Source organism: Calliphora vicina, chromosome 3 (genome assembly GCF_958450345.1).
Source record: "Calliphora vicina chromosome 3, idCalVici1.1, whole genome shotgun sequence".
NCBI classification, from domain to species: Eukaryota; Metazoa; Arthropoda; class Insecta; order Diptera; family Calliphoridae; genus Calliphora; species Calliphora vicina.
The window spans coordinates 115,479,789-115,502,907 of record NC_088782.1 but is presented as its reverse complement, the minus strand read 5'-3'; the positions used below and the strand labels follow the sequence as shown (position 1 = coordinate 115,502,907).

The 23,119-nt window shown below is 30.4% G+C and overlaps 1 protein-coding gene across 2 annotated transcripts; it reads right to left on the bottom strand.

Annotated features, from left to right (window-relative positions):
* Positions 1-2,399: 2,399 nt before the first annotated feature.
* On the bottom strand, positions 2,400-22,006 carry Usp32 (Ubiquitin specific protease 32). 2 transcript variants are annotated; one of them, XM_065506313.1, is made up of 17 exons: positions 21,429-22,006; positions 18,304-18,538; positions 17,965-18,241; positions 17,679-17,907; positions 17,424-17,617; positions 17,186-17,357; positions 15,412-15,684; positions 14,985-15,344; positions 13,936-14,925; positions 13,565-13,870; positions 13,076-13,494; positions 8,951-9,645; positions 6,733-6,899; positions 6,447-6,673; positions 6,206-6,391; positions 5,372-6,145; positions 2,400-3,398 (listed from the first exon to the last, which is right to left on the bottom strand). In XM_065506313.1, exons 1-17 carry the CDS (start codon positions 21,484-21,486, stop codon positions 3,120-3,122), a joined length of 5,841 nt encoding a protein of 1,946 aa, XP_065362385.1. In that variant the 5' UTR covers positions 21,487-22,006; the 3' UTR covers positions 2,400-3,119. The 2 variants fall into 2 exon arrangements, with proteins under 2 accessions (XP_065362385.1, XP_065362386.1); XM_065506314.1 differs by having other exon boundaries at positions 13,133-13,494.
* Positions 22,007-23,119: the final 1,113 nt, after the last annotated feature.

Genomic DNA, 23,119 nt, shown 5'->3' with positions numbered 1-23,119 from the left:
AAAATAATCTTTTAATTGTTTTTTTTTAAACCATAATTTGATAAATTAATTTTTGTTAAACATTTATTATTATTTTTCATTTATTTTTGGCTCATAAATTAGTTTGTAAAAATTTATAAATTATCTCCAATATTGATAAATAAGTTTTAAATTTATAAAAAAAAAATGTCCATACAAAATTTGTTTTATAAAACTTTGCTAAATTTAAAAGCTATTTATGAATATTCATAATTAATTTTTAAGTTTATCATAGGTTTATAAAATTTAGTCGTAATATGGGGGAAAAGAGTTTCGTATCTTCAAGAGTTTAATTTTCTACAATAGAGAGAAATCAAGAAATATTTAGCTTCTCCAGTTAATAAATCAGAAAATTACGTCATTTGAATTATTATTGTTTTTAAATCTTTTTATATTTATTGCACTCGAATTATTAAACATTTTGTTAATTTAGACTACAAATTTAGTATTATCAATTATCCCTTTATTTTACTATCTATTTCTAACGGAATTTTTAACGAAATAGTCCGGCAACCTTATTATTTATACCAAGCAAGAGTTGTTTTCATTGGCTGAGAGTAACGATTGCTTATGTGTGTGTGTGTTAATACTCATTAATAGTTGTAGTTTTTGTTTCTCTACTTGTGCTAGCCATTTTGATTGGCTGTTTGTTTTTGAACTCTTGATTGGTAGATTTGTTTGCAAATGGTGTTTATTTCTTTATTTTTAGAGACTGACGGCCAGGAATGGAAAATACAATTTTTATTTGCTCACAAAATCTATCAAATTTGTACTTTTTTGCCCATAGCGTACAAAATTAAATAACAAATATACTAGGATAAATAAATCCTAACTAAATGAGTTTGACTTAAATGAGTTTTTCTGATTAATTTTTCTAGACATTTTACTTCATTAAATTAATATCAAATTCGTTAAACCGAAAAACCACAGAGTCGATTCTATATTTATTTAAAAAAATCAAACTCATAAAGGGTTTTTCAATAGAGTAAGATAAAACTGTTTAATTCGCGAATGAAAATCGTTCAATTTGAAAAGGTGTGATGAATTTCGACTGATGTGAAGAATAATTATTGAAACAGTGATGATAAATAGCAAATAATTTCATGTAATTTAGGGGAAAAATTATATTATAAATACCTATGAAAATATTTGAAAAAAATTCACAGTAATTTCATTATTACACTGTGCTAGTTGAAAAAATTGTCAAGCGTGGAACCCGGTGAGTTTTCGAAATAACGGTATATCTCGATAATACGAGCTAACCTAAAATAAACGGTTAGCACCACTGAATTCAGCGTACCCGAATTAGTTTAAGCCACTGGGTGCCCTTCTTGACAGAAAAAAAGTGTCAATTTCGTGCACAATGTAATTTTTTACATAGAGAATTATACATAGAGACGAAACACTCCGACTTGTCAAACAAAAATACAACAAATCATATTTCAGATGCAACAACAAAATACATTGTATAGCCCACCCATATTGCGGAAAGCTTTCTCATACCCAAGTGATCATTCAAAATAAGCTTCCAAAATCTCACTTTCAATCTCCGATCGGCTAACACCATATAGTTAATTTGTTCAATTGTTTAGGGTATAGAGGCCTCAGCTGGGAATCGAGAACGTTCGGCATCTTCCGTACTTGTGCGGCCACAACAAAATTCAGTAAACCACTTTTTTACCATTGAAATTGATGGTACCGAGTTCACATAGTATTTATTTTTTTTTTTACGCAAAAAATAATGCACAAGAAATTCACTTTTTCCCATTTTCTCCTCAAGTCACGCGGTAGTCTGCTATTAATGGCTGTCAAACACAAACTAAATGACACAGCTTGTTCAAATTTTAACAGGAGTCAACTGACAGAGCAGTGTTAAGCTTTTAGTTAAGAGGCGGGCAATTCAAAAAGTAACGGACTTATTGACCCGTTCTCGTTTTGAATATTTAAGTAGTCTACTTTAGCAATTATTTTATAACATCTTTATATATATAATTCTTCTGTACGTGTGTTAGTAACTAAGCTCCTTCTTAACGGCTGGGCCGATTTCGATGAAATTTGTTGTGTATGTTTGAGTTGGTCCCTGGATGGTTTAGATTCACAATTGACCTATATAGGAACAATGAGCATGGCACCTCCCATACAAAGTCAAAATTTATTATTGCATATTTGGAGTACTATTATAGTGGGAGTCTTCAAACTTTGTGTGAGCTATGGCTGAACTACGTTTGCCGGGACAGCTAGTTTATTATAAATATTGTCAAATGCTAAAATTTTTAAAAAGTTTGTCAAAAATATATTGAAATAAGCTTTAGCAAATATATATCGTTAATACCGATTTGACAAAAAACGGAAACTCTAATATAAATGTAAATAGTATTAAATAATGTATAAATATCTTTAGTATCTGTTTTATTTTAAAACTTCTTTTCAATAAAGTTTCCATTTATATAAATTAAAAAAAAATATATGTATATACAACAAAAATATGTATTTAATAAAAAATATATATATATAATGATATTGCACTTAAGCAAACAAGAAAAAGAATATACACATAAAGAAGAATATTGTTTTTTTATACAACAAAATAACACCTAAACTAATATAAGACAAAAAATTATAATAATAATAATAAACAAAGCAAAAAAACCTAAATTCGACTATTATAATTTATTTTATATAACATATTATAATGACAATAATAATAATAATAATGTATAATTAACAAACATAAATAAAATTATATAATAAACATAATAAATTAAACATTTAAAAAAATCCCACTTTTTCCAACAATTTCCTCAAGTTTCAGAGTTAACTCTTTCTTGCATTAGCTAATTTTAGTTTACTTCTTTCTCATTTCATTTTCAAAATTTCTTTAATCAAACATACTGGTTATTTTTAAGTGTTACAAAAAATAATAGTTTAGAATTAGGTTTATAAAAAAAAATTAACATACCTATAAATTATATAATAATCACAATTTTAATTATACGCTCAGCGTGTTTAGTTGGTTTAAATTTCATGCTTAATATTTTGCCGCTCCTTGTATTTTCCACATTGCCACTATCGTTTGCTTCTGTTTCAATTTTATATAAATTTTATGATATTGTGCACATTTTCTTCAGGTCATTTTCCGTTTCATCGTTTTCTAATGCCCCCAAGCCACCGTTTGGTATGGCTTTACCTTCAATATTTGGCAAATATGGTTCATAGTCTAAGTCCTTGCGTTCATAGAAGAGTAGGTAGGCAGAGCTGGGATCGATATTGGGTTGACTGGATATTTCACGACATGAACTGTCATTGTAACAATACCACGAACCATTGGGATTAGCGGCATAGGAAACATAATGGCCACCATTTAACATGCCCGAGTGTGACTGAAAACGTGGTGAAATTTAGATAAATAAAATGTTAGGTTTTTGAAATATTGAAAAGAAAAAACATTAAATGCCTGGCAGAAAATAGATTAAAGCTATATTAAGACACTATAAAGATCCACGATTAAAGCTAAACTAAGTCTCTATGAAGACAAACGATTAAAGCTATATTAAGACATTATAAAGATCCACGATTAAAGCTAAACTAAGTCTCTATGAAGACAAACGATTAAAGCTATATTAAGACACTATAAAGATCCACGATTAAAGCTAAACTAAGTCTATGAAGACATACGATTAAATCTAAACTAACCCTCTATAAAGACCCACGATTAAAACTGAACTAAGACTCTATAAAGACCTACGATTAAATCAAAACTAACCCTCTATAAAGACCCACGATTAAAACTAAACTAAGACTCTATAAAGACCTACGATTAAAGCTAAACTAAGACTCTATAAAGACTCACGATTAAATCAAAACTAACCCTCTATAAAGACCCACGATTAAAACTAAACTAAGACTCTATTAAGACCCACGATTAAAGCTAAACTAATACTCTATAACCCACGATTAAAGCTAAACAAAGACTCTAGAAATACCCAAGATTAAAGCTAAACTAAGACTTTATAAATACCAACGATTAAAGCTAAACTAAGACTCTAGAAATACCCAAGATTAAAGCTAAACCAAGACTCTATAAATACCCACGATTAAAGCTAAACTAAGACTTTATAAATACCCACGATTAAAGCTAAACTAAGACTCTATAAATACCCACGATTAAAGCTAAACCAAGACTCTATAAATACCCACGATTAAAGCTAAACTAACACTTTATAAATACCCACGATTAAAGCTAAACTAAGACTCTATAGAGACACGATTAAAGCTAAACTAAGACTCTATAAATACCCACGATTAAAGCTAAACTAAGACTCTATAAATACCCACGATTAAAGCTAAACCAAGACTCTATAAATACCCACGATTAAAGCTAAACTAAGACTCTATAAATACCCAGGATTAAAGCTAAACTAAGACTTTATAAATACCCACGATTAAAGCTAAACTAAGACTCTATAAATACCCAGGATTAAAGCTAAACTAAGACTCTATAAATACCCACGATTAAAGCTAAACTAAGACTCTATAAATACCCACGATTAAAGCTAAACCAAGATTTTATAAATACCCACGATTAAAGCTAAACTAAAACTCTATAAATACCCAGGATTAAAGCTAAACTAAGACTTTATAAATACCCACGATTAAAGCTAAACTAAGACTCTCTAGAGACACGAATAAAGCTAAACTAAGAGTCTAGAAATACCCTCGATTAAAGCTAAACTAAGGCTCCCTAAATACCCACGATTAAAGCTAAACTAAGTCTTTATAAATACCCACGATTAAAGCTAAACTAAGACTCTATAAATACCCACGATTAAAGCTAAACTTAGGGTCTATAGAGACCCACGATTAAAGCTAAACTAACCCCCATTTTCTCTATATCTGGTTATTGTTTTTGTAACGATAAACCTCCAATTAACATTTTTTGTATGAGAACTGTCAGTTTATTGTCACAATAAAAAATAATCAGAGATTGAGAAAATGGAGGTAAGACTCTATAAATACCCAAGATTAAAGCTAAACTAAGACTCTATATAGACTCACGATTAAAGCTAAACCAAGACTTAAAGCTAAACTAAGTCTCTAAAAAAATCCACGATTAAATCAAAACTAACCCTCTATAAAGACCCACGATTAAAACTAAACTAAGACTCTATATAGACCCACGATTAAAGCTAAACTAAGACTCCTTAAAATATCACGATTAATGCTAAACTAAGAATCTATAAAGACCCATGATTAAAGCTAAACTAAGACTATATAAAGACCCACAGTTAAAACTAAACAAAGACTACATAAATACCTACTATTAAAGCTAAACTATATCAATATTAACACTTACCACAACAGCATACAATTTATATTTCGGATCAAACTTATCTTCACCATTTTTCAGCTTATGCTGATGGAAGTCTTCAAATTCGCCATCAATTATGGGCGTCTTAGTTAAACTGGTCGATATTAAACGTTTTCTTCGCGTCATTGTACGATCTCCCTCATTTTGGCGCAGAGTATTACCCATTATCGAGGCATTATCTAACATTTTATCCGTACTTTCGTCATCTTCCAATTCTTCGTTTGTTTGTGGTAAATTATCATTGTTGGTATTGCTAGAGGAGTTTTGATTGGTTGTTGGGGAAGCTGTTGCGGTACTGGTCTCTACAATATTACTGCAATTATCTAAAATTTGAGTGTGATTGTGTAAATTCAGCAAATTATTAACTTGATCGTCTAAAGACAATTGAGCCTCCTTGGTTAGACCGTTAAGAGGTTTGTTGCTAGCGGTACTGGTGGTGGTGGTGGTATTTAGTGTGTTGATGGTGGTGTTTGTACTGGTACTATTGCCATTATTTGGGGAGTGCGTATAGTGTGTAGATGTTTGAGTTTCTAAGGCTTTATCATTTAAAGTGGTAGTAGTATCATCTTTTTCACTAATTTCGGCCATCGTCTGAGAAATATCATTAATTTCGAGTAGTTCTTTGTGTCGTAAAATTGTTTCTTGAGGCACCGCTGCCAAATAGGGAGTGGGATCGAAGTTGTCAAATGGAAAATGCACCACCTTTTGTGATTTAACCCATTTGTTGTTGACACAATTGAAACGTTTCAAATGTACAATCTAACAAAACATAAATTATAAAGTTAAACTTATAAAAGAGGTTAATTAAGTGTAACTTACCAATATGGGTGGCAATTTCCAGATTTGTAATTTCTTAGTGGCTGGCTTTTTACCTTTACAATGGCTGCAGTGATACCACTGTTCTAATTTCTCCTCCGAGGTAAATGCTTTTAGGCAATGATTCAAATCAACCGGTTCAATTTGTTCTTTGCGACATATTGTCACCGTATCATGATCTACCCAAAGCTGTACAAAAAAAACCATAAATATAAAAGTCTTCGAAATTAAATTCAAAACCTACCCTTTCCAAAGTACTTTGATAACGCAAGTGCAATGCTGTGGGATCCCAATCTATGGCTATGGTAAAATGTTCACCACCATTTCTTGTTATCCCCTGAGTCGTCGATTGTTGCGATTGCAATGAATCTCTGTCGGATGAGGTGGCTGCAATAGTTTTCTTATTATTTTCTAAATTAGGCAAAGAACCTGTTGTATATTTTGGCATCATTTTAGGTGTAGAGGCATTACCTTTAAATGTTTGGAATAATTAACATGATATAAAGTTATATTTCTTAAAAAAAACTTACTTGTATTTAAGCTGCTGGTAAATAAATTACCTTGTAAAACATAATCATTATTACAGGGTATTTCACAGCCACGACAAAAATTTGACCAGGGACATAAAGCACATGTTAGGCCATCATTTTTAACGGCACGCAATGAAAATGGAAAATCATAGCCCAGGCTATCGTCACTGGAAAATTAAAAGAAAATTTAAGTTGTTAAAATTGAACAGATTTAGGATGAATTTCGTAGGTCTTTATATAGTCTTAGTTTAGCTTCAATTGTAGGGGTTTATATAGTTTTAGTTTAGCTTTAATCGTAGGTCTTTATATAGTCTTAGTTTAAAGCTAAACTAAGTTTTAACCGTAGGTCTTTATATAATCTTAGTTTAAAGCTAAACTAAGCTTTAATCGTAGGTCTTTATATAGTCTTAGTTTAAAGCTAAACTAGGCTTTAATCGTAGGTCTTTATATAGTCTTAGTTTAGCTTCAATCGTAGGTCTTTCTATATTCTTAGTTTAAAGCTAAACTAAGCTTTATAGTAGGACTTTATATAGTCTTAGTTTAAAGCTAAACTAAGCTTTAATCGTAGGTATTTATATAGTCTTAGTTTAGCTTCAATCGTAGGTCTTTCTATAGTCTTAGTTTAAAGCTAAACTAAGCTTTAATAGTAGGTCTTTATATAGTCTTAGTTTAAAGCTAAACTAAGCTTTAATCGTAGGTCTTTATATAGTCTTAGTTTAAAGCTAAACTAAGCATTAATCGTAGGTCTTTATATAGTCTTAGTTTAGCTTCAATCGTAGGTCTTTATATAGTCTTAGTTTAGCTTCAATCGTAGGTCTTTATATAGTCTTAGTTTAGCTTCAATCGTAGGTCTTTATATAGTCTTAGTTTAGCTTCAATCGTAGGTCTTTCTATAGTCTTAGTTTAAAGCTAAACTAAGCTTTAATCGTAGGTATTTATATAGTCTTAGTTTAGCTTCAATCGTAGGTCTTTCTATAGTCTTAGTTTAAAGCTAAACTAAGCTTTAATCGTAGGTCTTTATATAGTCTTAGTTTAGCTTCAATCGTAGGTCTTTCTATATTCTTAGTTTAAAGCTAAACTAAGCTTTAATAGTAGGTCTTTATATAGTCTTAGTTTAAAGCTAAACTAAGCTTTAATCGTAGGTATTTATATAGTCTTAGTTTAGCTTCAATCGTAGGTCTTTATATAGTCTCAGTTTAGCTTCAATCGTAGGTCTTTCTATAGTCTTAGTTTAAAGCTAAACTAAGCTTTAATCGTAGGTCTTTATATAGTCTTAGTTTAGCTTCAATCGTAGGTCTTTCTATAGTCTTAGTTTAAAGCTAAACTAAGCTTTAATCGTAGGTCTTTATATAGTCTTAGTTTAGCTTCAATCGTAGGTCTTTCTATATTCTTAGTTTAAAGCTAAACTAAGCTTTAATAGTAGGTCTTTATATAGTCTTAGTTTAAAGCTAAACTAAGCTTTAATCGTAGGTCTTTATATAGTCTTAGTTTAAAGCTAAACTAAGCATTAATCGTAGGTCTTTATATAGTCTTAGTTTAGCTTCAATCGTAGGTCTTTCTATAGTCTTAGTTTAAAGCTAAACTAAGCTTTAATAGTAGGTCTTTATATAGTCTTAGTTTAAAGCTAAACTAAGCTTTAATCGTAGGTCTTTATATAGTCTTAGTTTAGCTTCAATCGTAGGTCTTTATATAGTCTTAGTTTAGCTTCAATCGTAGGTCTTTATATAGTCTTAGTTTAGCTTCAATCGTAGGTCTTTCTATAGTCTTAGTTTAAAGCTAAACTAAGCTTTAATAGTAGGTCTTTATATAGTCTTAGTTTAGCTTCAACCGTAGGTCTTTCTATAGTCTTAGTTTAGCTTCAATCATAGCTCTTCGTATTGTCTAAGTTTAGCTTCAATCGTAGGTCTTTATATAGTCTTAGTTAAGAGTTAATCGTAGGTCGTTTTAAAGTCTTAGTTTAGCTTCAATCATAGCTCTTCGTATTGTCTTAGTTTAGCTTCAATCGTTGGTGTTTATAAAGACTTTAGCTTCAATCATAGGTCTGGTCTTTATATTGTCTTAGTTTACTTTCAAATGTAGGTCTTTATATAGTCTTAGTTTAGCTTCAATTGTAGGTCTTTTTTAGTCTTAGTTTAGTTTTAATCCTAGGTCATCATATTGTCTTAGTTTAGCTTCAATCGTAACACAATTTAATGAACTATGATGATTTACAACTTACCAGTCTGCCGCATGATTAGCTTGATCGGTTGACGCCGGCAATGGACTTAGCAGACGGCTAACTTGCAACCAAACAGCACAATATAAATCCTTATTTGTACCACCCTCCAAATTGGGTATTATCAAAGGCACACCAAATATGCTGGGTCGCGTTTTATGATGCGACAGAAAATAACTATCCTGACGTGTGATCTTACGATGTACGGCCATCAAATATTTACCAACTTTATAATGTTGCGAAGGAACTCTTGAAAATATACCATTACCCATAGCGGCAGCGGCATCACTCACAATAGCAGCACCAGCTGCCGGTGGCATTGCTGCAGCAGCAGCAGCCCCCAACGAATCATTTAATTCTTGTTGCATGAAATTTTGACGATTAATTTCCGCCTCCATTAAACGCTGAGCATTATTCTCGTCGGCCGAGGCATTAAGGCGACAAGGACAATCGCTCATGCGTCGCAGACCATCACACATTGAAGCGGGCTCTGAGGAATTAGTGGTATTTAGATTTGTTAAAGGATCACAAGTAGAACTTTCCATGGAATTTTCACCGGAATGTGTAGCAGTAACAGATGAAGAGGAACAAGTATTTGCCTCAGTGGCATGTAATAGCTTAGAGGTGGATATATGCTTTTGTAAAGTGCCACCATTGACAAAAGTATTCTCAGGACTACGACTTATATGGGGTGTTTGCTAAACAGCAATTAATTAAGTATATATATATATAAAAATTAGGTTTAATAATGGGGTTATATGATAAATAAAGGAAAAACAAATGTTATTTAGTTAGCAAGTGTGCTTTGGTTATAAATAAAGGCAGCAATTTATTAATTAAAATCAATAGATATATTATTTATAATTTAAGCCAAGTGCTTTAAGCAATAATAAAGTTATAAAACAGTTATAAACAGAGGCTACACACCACAAGCACATTTGCTAGAACCACAACCTAAAATTCTATATATAAAAGGCGTAAGAAAATAGAACCAAAGAAACATAAAGTTAACTAAAAGGACCAAAAAAAATAAAAATAATTTTCTACAAAAAAAAAGAGAAAAAATAAACAGGAATTTGGCTAACAACAAATTAATTTAAAAAAAAAGGTGCTTTATTAAAACTAGTAAACAATTATAGCTACAAGAAAGGAACTGTACAATTAAACTAGAACTATAGTGGTTGCTAACAATTAAAATGGGAATTTAATTACAAAAAAAAAAGATAACAATAAATCAAATGTACAATTTTTATTTAAAAAAAAACAATGATGAACAAAAGCAGAAGATTGATTTGAGAGATTCCATTAAGTTTCCCATCAGCTTTATGTCAAAGCAACGAAAATCTTAGGGTAGGTTTATGAAATGCAGTAATTTTATTTTCAGATGCAAATTTCTCTTAAAGTTGAAGCTAAACAAAGACTATATAAAAATCTATAATTAAAGCTAAACTATAACAATATAAACCCCTACGATTAAAGCCAAATAGAAGATTAACAAAGACAATATAAGGACCTTCGAATGAAGCTAAACTAAAATCTTCGATTGAATATAACGGCCTTTAACTGAAGATAAACTAAGACTATATAAAGACCTATGATTAAAGCTAAACTTGGATCTTATAAAAATCTATGATTGAAGCTAAGCTTGGACCTTATAAACCCCTACGATTGAAGATAAACTGAGACTAAATAAGGACCTTCATTTCAAGCTAAACTTAGACCTATGATTGAAGCTAAAGTTGGAAAATGAGACCACGTAAGAGCCTTCCATTGAAGCTAACCTTCTACTATATAAAGACCTATGATTGAATCTAAACTTGGGTTATACGATTAAAGATAACTGACACTACGTATGAGCCTTCATTGAAGCTAACCTAAGACTATATAAAGACCTATGATTGAAGCTAAACTTGGACTATATAAAGACCTACGATTGAAGATAAACTGAGACTCCGTAAGAGACTTCAATTGAAGCTAAACTAAGACCTACGATTGAAGCTAAACTTGGACTATATAAAGACCTACGATTGGAGATAAATTGAGACTATACAAGGACCTTCAATTGAAGCTAAACAAAGCAAATAAAAAGACCTACTATTAAAGCTAAACTAAGACTATATAAAGACCTGTGCTTGAAGCTAAACTAAGACTATATAAAGATCTACGATTAAAGCTAAACTAAGACTATATAAAGACCTATGAGTAAAACTTAAATAAGTCTAAAAAAGACCTACGATTTAAGCTAAATTAAATCAAATTTACTGCATTTCTGAGCGAGAATATCGCATTTGTGCATTTGCATTGAACAACTAAAAAGCAATCAGTTGAAATTTACAAAATTGTACATCATTGATTTAAATTAAAGAAAATTTATAAACAAAATCAAAACTAAAAGGAAAAAAATTCCATAATGTTTACAACCAAAACCACTACAAATTAATTGGAAAAAAAGGTATTGCTATATAAAACAGAATTTGTATTTAATATGTACGATATGTAGTTAAAACAAAGAGTCACATTCTTTACCAAAAATGTGTGTTTTGGAAAAAATGTATGCATACTTCCATATTAAAGGTAGTTGTTGTTTTTAGCTTATGAAACAAATTGTTTGGCTAATATTAACAGAATTGTGTTTTTCGTTAATTATTAAAGGTTTTTTCCTTTTTTTTGGCAAAGTTTCACACAATGACAGACAGCAAAGCCTATACAATATATATTGCTTTTGAACAAAACAAAATGCAAACGTATGTAAAGAATAAATATTAATGATGCAACAAATAAGGACTTATTATTATTGTATGTAAATAAAACTTTAAAGTATAGAATTTGTAGCGGAAAGTCTGGGGTAGTCTTATGTCCCTTTAGAAATAAATTGGGGAAAATTTTGTGAGCTTGGATTTTGAAGAATGTTGAAGTGATGAATATTTTGATTAACTCTAATATATGGCTAATATTCACTGCAGACAATTCACGATGCATTTGATCGATTGTTAGGCATTTTGGAATGCTGTATATGCAGGAAGATTGCAGCATTGTATTTTTTATAGAAAACTGTCCAATGCAGACACTTTTCTATAGAAAACTGTCCAATGCAGACACTTTTCTATAGACAACTGTCCAATGCAGACACTTTTCTATAGAAAACTGTCCAATGCAGACACTTTTCTATAGAAAACTGTCCAATGCAGACACTTTTCTATAGAAAACTGTCCAATGCAGACACTTTTCTATAGAAAACTGTCCAATGCAGACACTTTTCTATAGAAAACTGTCCAATGCAGACACTTTTCTATAGAAAATTGTCCAATGCAGACACTTTTCTATAGAAAACTGTCCAATGCAGACACTTTTCTATAGAAAACTGTCCAATGCAGACACTTTTCTATAGAAAACTGTCCAATGCAGACACTTTTCTATAGAAAACTGTCCAATGCAGACACTTTTCTATAGAAAACTGTCCAATGCAGACACTTTTCTATAGAAAACTGTCCAATGCAGACACTTTTCTATAGAAAACTGTCCAATGCAGACACTTTTTTATAGAAAACTGTCCAATGCAGACACTTTTCTATAGAAAACTGTCCAATGCAGACACTTTTCTATAGAAAACTGTCCAATGCAGACACTTTTCTATAGAAAACTGTCCAATGCAGACACTTTTTTATAGAAAACTGTCCAATGCTGACACTTTTCTATAGAAAACTGTCCAATGCAGACACTTTTCTATAGAAAATTGTCCAATGCAGACACTTTTCTATAGAAAATTGTCCAATGCAGACACTTTTCTATAGAAAATTGTCCAATGCAGACACTTTTCTATAGAAAACTGTCCAATGCAGACACTTTTCTATCGAAAATAGTGTAATACATTTACTTTTCTTTCTCAAGTAGCTCAATTCAACAACATTTGGTACCACATAAAAATCTACACCTTTTCAGAATTCCAAATCGATAACATTATTGCATCATTAACATTTAAAATAAGAAAATTTTTGCAAATTTTCTCTTTTCTTTCATTTACACATGTAAGAGAGCATATAAAAAAAACAAGAGTAGAGAAGTAAATTTCATATTCTTAGACAATATTAAATACATAATTGTGTTGTTGCCTTAAAATAGTAGCCATACCTTGAAGCATAATAAATTCTGGGGCATGCACATAGTGTTTCCAAAGCACCGCCTTACCTTCGTTGATACATGTACATCATCGTCTTCGGTTTCATCGTCATATTCATCGGCCAGTGTCATATTACAGCGAACATTTTCGAAATTATTATGTTGCAGCCTAGACGAAGCAATTGCAGTAGTTGATAATGTAGCATTGGTTAACGAGGTTTGTGGTTGTGTTGGCAGTGGCGGTGGTGGTGTATCATCAAAAGAATGTTGTGATTGATGTTGATGATGTTCAGCATATATCTGTTGCTGTGTTTGACCATCGTTATTAATATTATTTATGGAATTTGTTTGATTATTAGATGAAATATTATTGGTAGTTGTATTATTTAATAAAGTCAAGGAAGAATATGAATCATAAGCTGTTAACATGGCTAGAAAGAGAATTCAATAAGTTTGGCATATAAGTTAACAGCGAATCGGATGGTTTGTTTATCCGCTTACCTGAACTTCTTTGTATATCTTTTAGACCTTTTTCTATATTTATGCCCAAAGTAGAACTAGATCTCGAACGATCGGCACATTCTTCGGGTAATTGATAAACATATAATTCTTTGGCCGAAGAAGGTTTAATTTTATCTTCATCCGGAAATGAGTGTCTTATTTGAGAATTCCAAACCTCACAGATAAGCATAAAGTTGGGATTTAAATAACACAAGGAGGCCAGTTTACGTTTCAAATCAAAATATTTTGATTCCGAATTTAAACGCACACCATATTTGGTGGGCACCGAACCATCCAATAAAATTACTAAGAAAACAGTTAATAAAATAAAGTGTCTAGTAAAATAATGAAAAGAAAGCAACACAACTTACCCAAAACCTCAAAGTAGATGAAATTTTCCACTGGCAAAGGTAAACTCAATAAACTGAAAGGATCAAAACGCACGGATTCCCGGCCACAACACATACAGCTAACTTTCGACTTCAACTGGCCATAAAATAAATCAATTATTATAGACTGATTGCGTGCATGATGCTGCAGCCAAGCCTCTGCTGCCACAATTTTATCTGGTCTTCCATTAGAGTCTTTCAGTTCGCTATAGGGTTTTTCCATTACACGATTAAGATCTTCATGCAAAGCATCTAAAAGCCATTCCAATAACTCTTGTGAATCATGCTGGCCGCCACCCGCAAACTGGGGAGCATGTTTGGTAACACAAAAACGCAACTTTAAAGGAGCCACCGATCTGGTGGTAGCACTCCACACTTCTTTTAACAGTTCTCCATATCTGGTGGCTAAATGGCCTCTAGTACCCAACTTATTGGTGGTATTTAACTCGAACATGTGCATATTTTGTCGAAAATACTGGGCCAAAGGTTGTGTATTGAATAGAACCTGAAGAGCGGCATTCATAAAACAGGTATTTCCCAAATTATGTAAACCCGTAGCTCCGGGCGCCTGTACAGACATAATGGACGAGCGTGTAAGTCTGCGATCATTTAAAGCAGAGCCCCCTGTTTGTGTTAAAGTCAAGGAACCCAATTCCTCGGGCCAAGTTTGATCTTTATTTCTAATTTCCAACAGAATTTGATCATTATCCTTGATCATTAGCTCTTTAAGCGTTACATTATCTTCTTCCAATAAAATGGCACTATTTTCTAAAGATCCGGCTGGTATATGCCACAAACGTATATCTTCGGTGCGTAAACGTAATTGTTCACAAAGAAAATTGCCAATTTGTTGTACGGTAGCTAAACGACTAAAAGCGGCGGTGTAAGCCAAATAACGCTTTGGCGGCTGCAGCACACTGGAAGCGGTAATTGCAGCAAATCCACCACCAGAAGCTAAAACACCATATCCACCTTAAAAAAACATACAAATTATGGAAACTCTACAACTTTAAAGTTCAAAAAAGCCTTACCCGATACAGCACCCCAATTATTGGCGGTCTGGGCTTGTGGCACACTTTGATGCAGCAAAATACGCAGATTTAAAGGATACAATTCCAGTTCCACATCTGTGGTATTTGGCGGTTGTATGACTTGACGTGGCAGCGGTAAGTTATCACCATACCAACGATTTAAAGCCTTCCACAGGGATTTGGGTACCAATTCAAAATCATGGTTTTGTACTAAAGGTGTATCACGCTTCAAATGACCCCCCTCGCCCGTCAAGGTGCGTATATTCTTAAAAGGATTTGGTGTAACCAGACTGGTATTGTCTATGGCACTGGGACGACAACCCAAATTACGTCCCGTAGATATGCCACTGCTGGCCGAACCTTTTTAACACAAAATACCCATATAAGTTTAAAGAAAATATCTAATCAGGAACATAGAAATCCTTACCCATACTGCAATTATCGCTTGTTACACAGACATCAACGCCTACAGAATCCAAGGAATTGGTATTAAAACTTTCATCACATACCAAAGCCTCGTCAATGCCACAATTATAAGTTGATTGACGTTGTTGGGCGCCAGTATGTCTACAATATTCACATGTCGTGGAGATATTGTTGACATAATGCAACCAGGTCATCCACCAATCACGTGAAATTAAATACCAAAATTGTCCAACACGATATTTGCGTTTTTCCTCACGATCTAGCCAGCCTCTTACTAAAAAAAATAAAAGAAATATTTTTTATGAAAAAACAATCAATGCAGATATTTTTCTATAAAAAACTTCACATACAGACACTTTTCTATAGAAAACTGTCCAATGCAGACACTTTTCTATAGAAAACTGTCCAATGCAGACACTTTTCTATAGAAAACTGTCCAATGCAGACACTTTTCTATAGAAAACTGTCCATAAAATTAAAATGTTTTTCTTTTTCGAATCAAACATTTAAGCGTAGACTGAAACAATATTTTGAACAAAGTTTGTAAATTTGCTTCTTTGCTTCTATTTTTTTTTTTTATTTTTCTCCCCTTTGCATATTACCTAATACTGTTATCGTATAATGTATATAATTATTATACTTTATATTACAATTTTTTTTTTTTTTTATTGATTATTATATTTTTTTTAAAAAAATTTTAGTATTTAATTTCTATTCTTACTATGTATAAATTTTTTAATTTTATGTAATTAATTTTTTCTGAGTGGAATATGAATCATATTTGGCCCTAAGGGCTTGATTCTAAATAAATGAAAATAAATAAAATAAATAAAACTGTCCAATGCAGACACTTTTCTATAGAAAACTGTCCAATGCAGACACTTTTCTATAGAAAACTGTCCAATGCAGACACTTTTCTATAGAAAACTGTCCAATGCAGACACTTTTCTATAGAAAACTGTCCAATGCAGACACTTTTCTATAGAAAACTGTCCAATGCAGACACTTTTCTGTAGAAAACTGTCCAATGCAGACACTTTTCTATAGAAAACTGTCCAATGCAGACACTTTTCTATAGAAAACTGTCCAATGCAGACACTTTTCTATAGAAAACTGTCCAATGCAGACACTTTTCTATAGAAAACTGTCCAATGCAGACACTTTTCTATAGAAAACTGTCCAATGCAGACACTTCTCTATAGAAAACTGTCCAATGCAGACACTTTTCTATAGAAAACTGTCCAATGCAGACACTTTTCTATAGAAAACTGTCCAATGCAGACACTTTTCTATAGAAAACTGTCCAATGCAGACACTTTTCTATAGAAAACTGTCCAATGCAGACACTTTTCTATAGAAAACTGTCCAATGCAGACACTTTTCTATAGAAAACTGTCCAATGCAGACACTTTTCTATAGAAAACTGTCCAATGCAGACACTTTTCTATAGAAAACTGTCCAATGCAGACACTTTTCTATAGAAAACTGTCCAATGCAGACACTTTTCTATAGAAAACTGTCCAATGCAGACACTTTCCTATAGAAAACTCTCCAAGGCAGACACTTTTCTATAGAATACCGTCCACTGCATACACTTTTCTATAGAAAATTGTCCAATGCAGACACTTTTCTATAGAAAACTTTCCAATACATACATTTTTCTATAGAAAACTGTTCAATACAGATATTTTTCTATAGAAAACTGTCCAATCCAGACACAGCAGTAACTATTCACTTTTTTTTTGCAGATTCATTGCTATATTTGTTTTACTCACCTATATCATATTCCATATGACGACATTGAGGCCATAAACCAAACACTATGTGACAAACTTCAAATATCAAATCTAAAAATGGCTGTAATAGTTTTAAGTTACTTTTAACATTCCACATCATAAAATCTTCGGCTCTCAAATTAACATTTAAATCTTCTAATGTTAGAGAATCCTAGAAAACAGAAATAAAACAACAGTAAAATGTTTATAAAAAAAAAGAGTTTTCAATAAGAATTACCATTTTTTGGTTTTGGCCACCTTTTAAAGTGGTAAAGTTAACAATATCTTTTAAAGCTTCATGTTTCGTTATATCTTTGTACATATTAGCATTGCGATTTTCTTTGGCCACAAACAATAAAACATTTATCATTTGTAAAGTTTCGAAATGATTTAAAATACCATCACGATCCACATCGAAGATTTTGAAACAAACTGTAATATATAAAAAATAAATAATGTCTTCGATAGCTGTTAATATTAAAAATACACTTACATCTTGTTCGCTCCACACCAGGTCCGCGACAGGCAGCACTGACGCCACAACACAGCTCTTTGAAATCAATATGACCATCTCGATTTTCATCAAAAGCATTGAATAGGCCTTGTAAAGCATTTTTGGGTATGGGAGGACTTAATAAAGGTCCCAGCAATTGCAAATCCAATTGGCCATTGGGCGAGGAGTTCTTTAAACGCCAAAACTCTTTCTCCAAATCACCAATATCCTAAAAATATTAAAGTTTATACAAATAATTGTGTAATTTAACATTTATGAAACTAACCTTTTCTTCCAAATGTGTTACCCCCGCTAAACTTTGATAGAATGTGGGTGTTTCCAATTCCGAAGTCAAACTTATGCAATTATCGGATAATAACCATTTCGAGAGTACGGTAGAGGTACGATTTTTTAAAATCCAACCCTGAAATTGTTCGAAATTTATGCGATCCGTTTGTGAAAACAATGAAACACTTTCGTAGGGATGTAAATTAATAGCCTTGATGAAATCGGACTTTAATATATAAGTGCCATTGTCATTGCAATATAAATTCCAAAGAAATCTTTTGAAGATAAAAATAAATATCAGTTGAAATGTTATATTATACGTTACAGCAAAACTTACTTGGTTTTTTCATCTTCGGTACCGCGTGTAATTAAAACTAGGCCACATAGCAGATCCTTTAGAGAAATACCCTTGCTGGTGCCACCACAGGCGGTATAGAGTAAATCTGTAACATTTGGCGGCACACCCTCACACAATACATCTTGCTGGAATGCATTACGACTTAAATAGAAGCGACCAACTCCTGCTGATTTCTTGAAAGCTTCTTTAAGGCGTCTTAATTCGGATTCGGAAACTAAGTGAAGAAAATTTTGAACATATTATAATTAAAAATTGAGTATGAATCATGTATCAAAATCTTATCTATAATTTATATTTATAAAGTGTTAATTTATTTATTGTTTTATTTCTAAATCTGTTTTCATTTTTTTACAAATTAATAATATTTAACTGTATTTGCTCAAACACTTCAAGTGGCTGTTTATTTGTAGTTGTTAGTGTTAGTAAAGTGTCACTGACGTTCATAGGTACTTAGTATATTAGAGACATAAAAATTTATTTTATTTACAACTAGAGTTTATTAGAGCAAATCGTATTGATGACAAACAAATTGGGTAGAAGATTAAGCATGAGAAATTTGAATTTCTGAGAAATTATTAAAAACGTGTTTAATTTCAAGAACATGTAATAAATATTATATTCATAATGTAAAGTCATTTTTTGGAAGATAACATTCCAGTTAACTCTTTTTTACGCTGAAACAAAATAAAAACTTAAGTTTTGATTTTTTTTTTCAAAATTTTGTTTGTTTATCTTATTTTTTAACATCCTCACATTTTACAGACATTCAAACTTAAGGTGGAATTTTGAACTTTCTCAAAAACTAAGATTTTCTTATTGACAATACTATAAAAATTAGTTTAAAGTTTTTATTTTTTTCAAAATTAATAGTTTAAAGTTTGTATTTTTTCAAAATTTCTTGTTTTCGAACTTAAGTTCGAATTTTCGAACTTTGTCAAAAACTAAGATTTCTTTGAATAACATTGATAATACTTTAAATTTTTTTTAACATCACATTTTTACAGGTCCAAACTGTTTTCAAACTTAAGTTCGAATTTTGAACTTTGTAAAAAACTAAGATTTTATGATTGCAAATACAATAAAAATTGGTTTAAATTTTGATTTTATTTTTTAAATCTCTTGTTTTGAGTTTTAAAAATTTGAGAAAATGTTTTCAAAAAGTTTTCGAACTTAAGTTCGAATTTTCGAACTTTGTAAAAACTAAGATTTCCTGAAATTACATTGAAATTACTTTAAAATTATGTTGAACTTTTGAAGTTTGAATTTTCGAACTTGACCGAAAACTCAAATTTTCGAATACTATATGGAAAATACAATCCAAATTTGTGTAACGTTCGAAATTTTTTATAAAAATTTTCAATTTCGAAATTCAAAAATGTAAGAAACTGTTTAATAACATCCAGAATTATTAAACAATTTTTTACAGGTTTAAAAAATATTTTCGAACTTGTCCAAAAAAAAACACATTTTGTTTGTACAACTCATACAACTCAAATTCATTCGTATAATTTCCAATTTCTAAATTCATTTTTACAGAATTTTGTAAAGGTTTAAAAAAATTTCGACCTTGGCCAAAAACATATATTTTCGGAAACTATATAATAAAACAACTCAAATTCGTTGAACGTTTGATTTTTTTTAAATATCTCTAAGTATTTGAAACATTTTCACAAGTCTAAAAATTTTCGATCTTAAGTTCGAATTTTTGAACATAACCAAAAACTCAAATTTTCTGAAACTATATTGGAAATGCTATACAAATAAGTTGAGCGTTTGAATTTTATTTCAAAATTTCCAATTTCTAAAATTGTTGGAACTTATTTTCGAACTTAGCTAAAAACTCATAGAATGTTGATAGAATTTTCCAAATGTAATTCAAAATGCTGTAATTTTATTTCAGAAATTTCCATTTGTATTTCAAAAAATTCTAATAGCAATACCAATGGAAATTTCTGAAATACAAATAGAAAATTCTGAAATACAAATAAGAAATTCTGAAATACTATTAGACACTTTTCAGGTATAAATTAAAACTTATGAAATACAAATGGATATTTCTGAAATACAATTCTGAAATATAATTAGAAAGTTCTGAAATTCAATTGGAAAAGTCTGAAATGTAATAAGAAATTTCTTAAATTCAATACAAATTATTTGTAAGTTTGAAATAAGAAAATGTGTCATAATGGAATTCATTAAATATTTTTTAATGATCTATAAATTCTATAAAAGTTATTTCAAATCAAAATTCTAATTTTCGAAGATGACGAAAATTAAGCCATTCTAAAATTTATTTATTAGAAAATACTATTTACGTTTATTAATTGAGAATGGTTCATGTCCAAAATAATTGTACTTTCTTTCATGCATTTCTAAACAAATAAATCAATGCACTAATTTACATCTCTGCATTAAAAAAATTAAATAAATTGGTTCATAACTCTGCTACATTTGTTTTCTTTTCATAATTTTTTCTATTATTAATAATTTTTAACTAAACAATAGTCTAAAAAAAGTTCTCTCATCTTAAAAATTAATTAAAGCTAGACATAGCTATTTCCTTTGTGACGTCACAATTAGAAATGGCAACAAAAAGAAAACATACAGAGAATTCCCTACGACCAGACCACTACAATTAAAGCTAACACTAAAACAATAACAAAAACAATACGAAAAAATAAAAACCACTTCACTATACTAAAACAATAATAACAACAATCATTTCACAATACATAATTTAAAAAAAAGAACTTTATTTTTAATAACTTTTTATAAGGTAATCTATGAAATGATTAAATTAAAAAAAAATACAAAATAGAAAACAAAAATAATAAGAAAAACACACATTTAGTAAAACGAAAAAGCTCAAAAAAGAAAACAACAATCGATAAAAAGAAAGAACTCTTTTTAAGGCAAAATAACCTATTTCATTGACCCCTCTTACATTTCCCCTCCCTTTTCAATAAAAACAATGAAAATAAAAAAAAACTCCCACCCAACGTTTAAGCAAAAAAATAATGGTTTCAATTATTCTAATTACATATTTACATTTACATAGATATAAATGGAGGAAGTTGTATGTAAGTGGAATTCTTGCGACTTACCACGTTTGACTGCATCCTCGTAATTAATGCAGGACTGTTTGGACTCTTTAGCACCCATATTTATTGATAATCCAAGCGTTGGGTGTATAAAGTGGGGTGTCTGCCTGCCTGCACTAGCAAACTGCAATGGAATTCCAAAAGCGACGACACCACCACACTCACTTCTTTTCTACACTCTATTCACTCACAGTCAGTCAGTCACTCACTCACGCACACTTTTACATACAGTATTCAAAAACTGCTTTATTAGCAGTTTACAAAAAGGTGTTACAATACTACGACGTCTGTTTCTGTTTTTTTCTTAATATTTTCTTTCTTCCACCAAGTACCCCTTAATTACTTTGCTTCTTTTGTATTTAACATTTTCATAATCATTTTATTGCCATTCAATCATATTAGTTTTCAATTACACTCTATTTCCGCAAACTTTTTCTAGCTTATTTTCACAAGTTCATTGTTTTTTTTAGTTATTGTAATCAAGGAAAATTCTGAAAATTCTTTTGTAAAATCTTATGACTTTTTCCACTGCACAAAAAGAAATAGAATAACAATTGGACAATGATGCCAGTGTAATGTGATAATTGATTTACAACCCTAAAGTTGCCAGACTACATAGGTTCAGAAATTGTATGAACGATTGTACTCGAGATATTTTTAATGTCAGAGATAATATATGTACATAATTTTTATTTTGTTTAAATCTTATCAATTTCTTATCTTTAGTTTTGTAGTTATATAAAACATTAATAAAGTATCCATTTTTTTAATAATATAATTTAAGTTTATATTTATCGATAAAGAAATATACACATGTATATCGATTACATACACGGAAAAAAATGCTGTATGTATATTCTGTACAATATTCTATAGAATATTCTGTATTCTATAGAAAATAGTGTTATACACAATATTTTCTATAGAAAATAGTGTTATACACAATATTTTCTATAGAAAATAGTGTTATACACAATATTTTCTATAGAAAATAGTGTTATACACAATATTTTCTATAGAAAATAGTGTTATACACAATATTTTCTATAGAAAATAGTGTTATACACAATATTTTCTATAGAAAATAGTGTTATACACAATATTTTCTATAGAAAATAGTGTTATACACAATATTTTCTATAGAAAATAGTGTTATACACAATATTTTCGATAGAAAATAGTGTTATACACAATATTTTCGATAGAAAATAGTGTTATACACAATATTTTTGATAGAAAATAGTGTTATACACAATATTTTCTATAGAAAATAGTGTTATACACAATATTTTCTATAGAAAATATTGTTATACACAATATTTTCTATAGAAAATAGTGTTATACACAATATTTTCTATAGAAAATAGTGTTATACACAATATTTTCTATAGAAAATAGTGTTATACACAATATTTTCTATAGAAAATAGTGTTATACACAATATTTTCTATAGAAAATAGTGTTATACACAATATTTTCTATAGAAAATAGTGCTATACACAATATTTTCTATAGAAAATAGTGTTATACACAATATTTTCTATAGAAAATAGTGTTATACACAATATTTTCTATAGAAAATAGTGTTATACACAATATTTTCTATAGAAAAGTGTTATACACAATATTTTCTATAGAAAATACTGTTATACACAATATTTTCTATAGAAAATACTGTTATACACAATATTTTC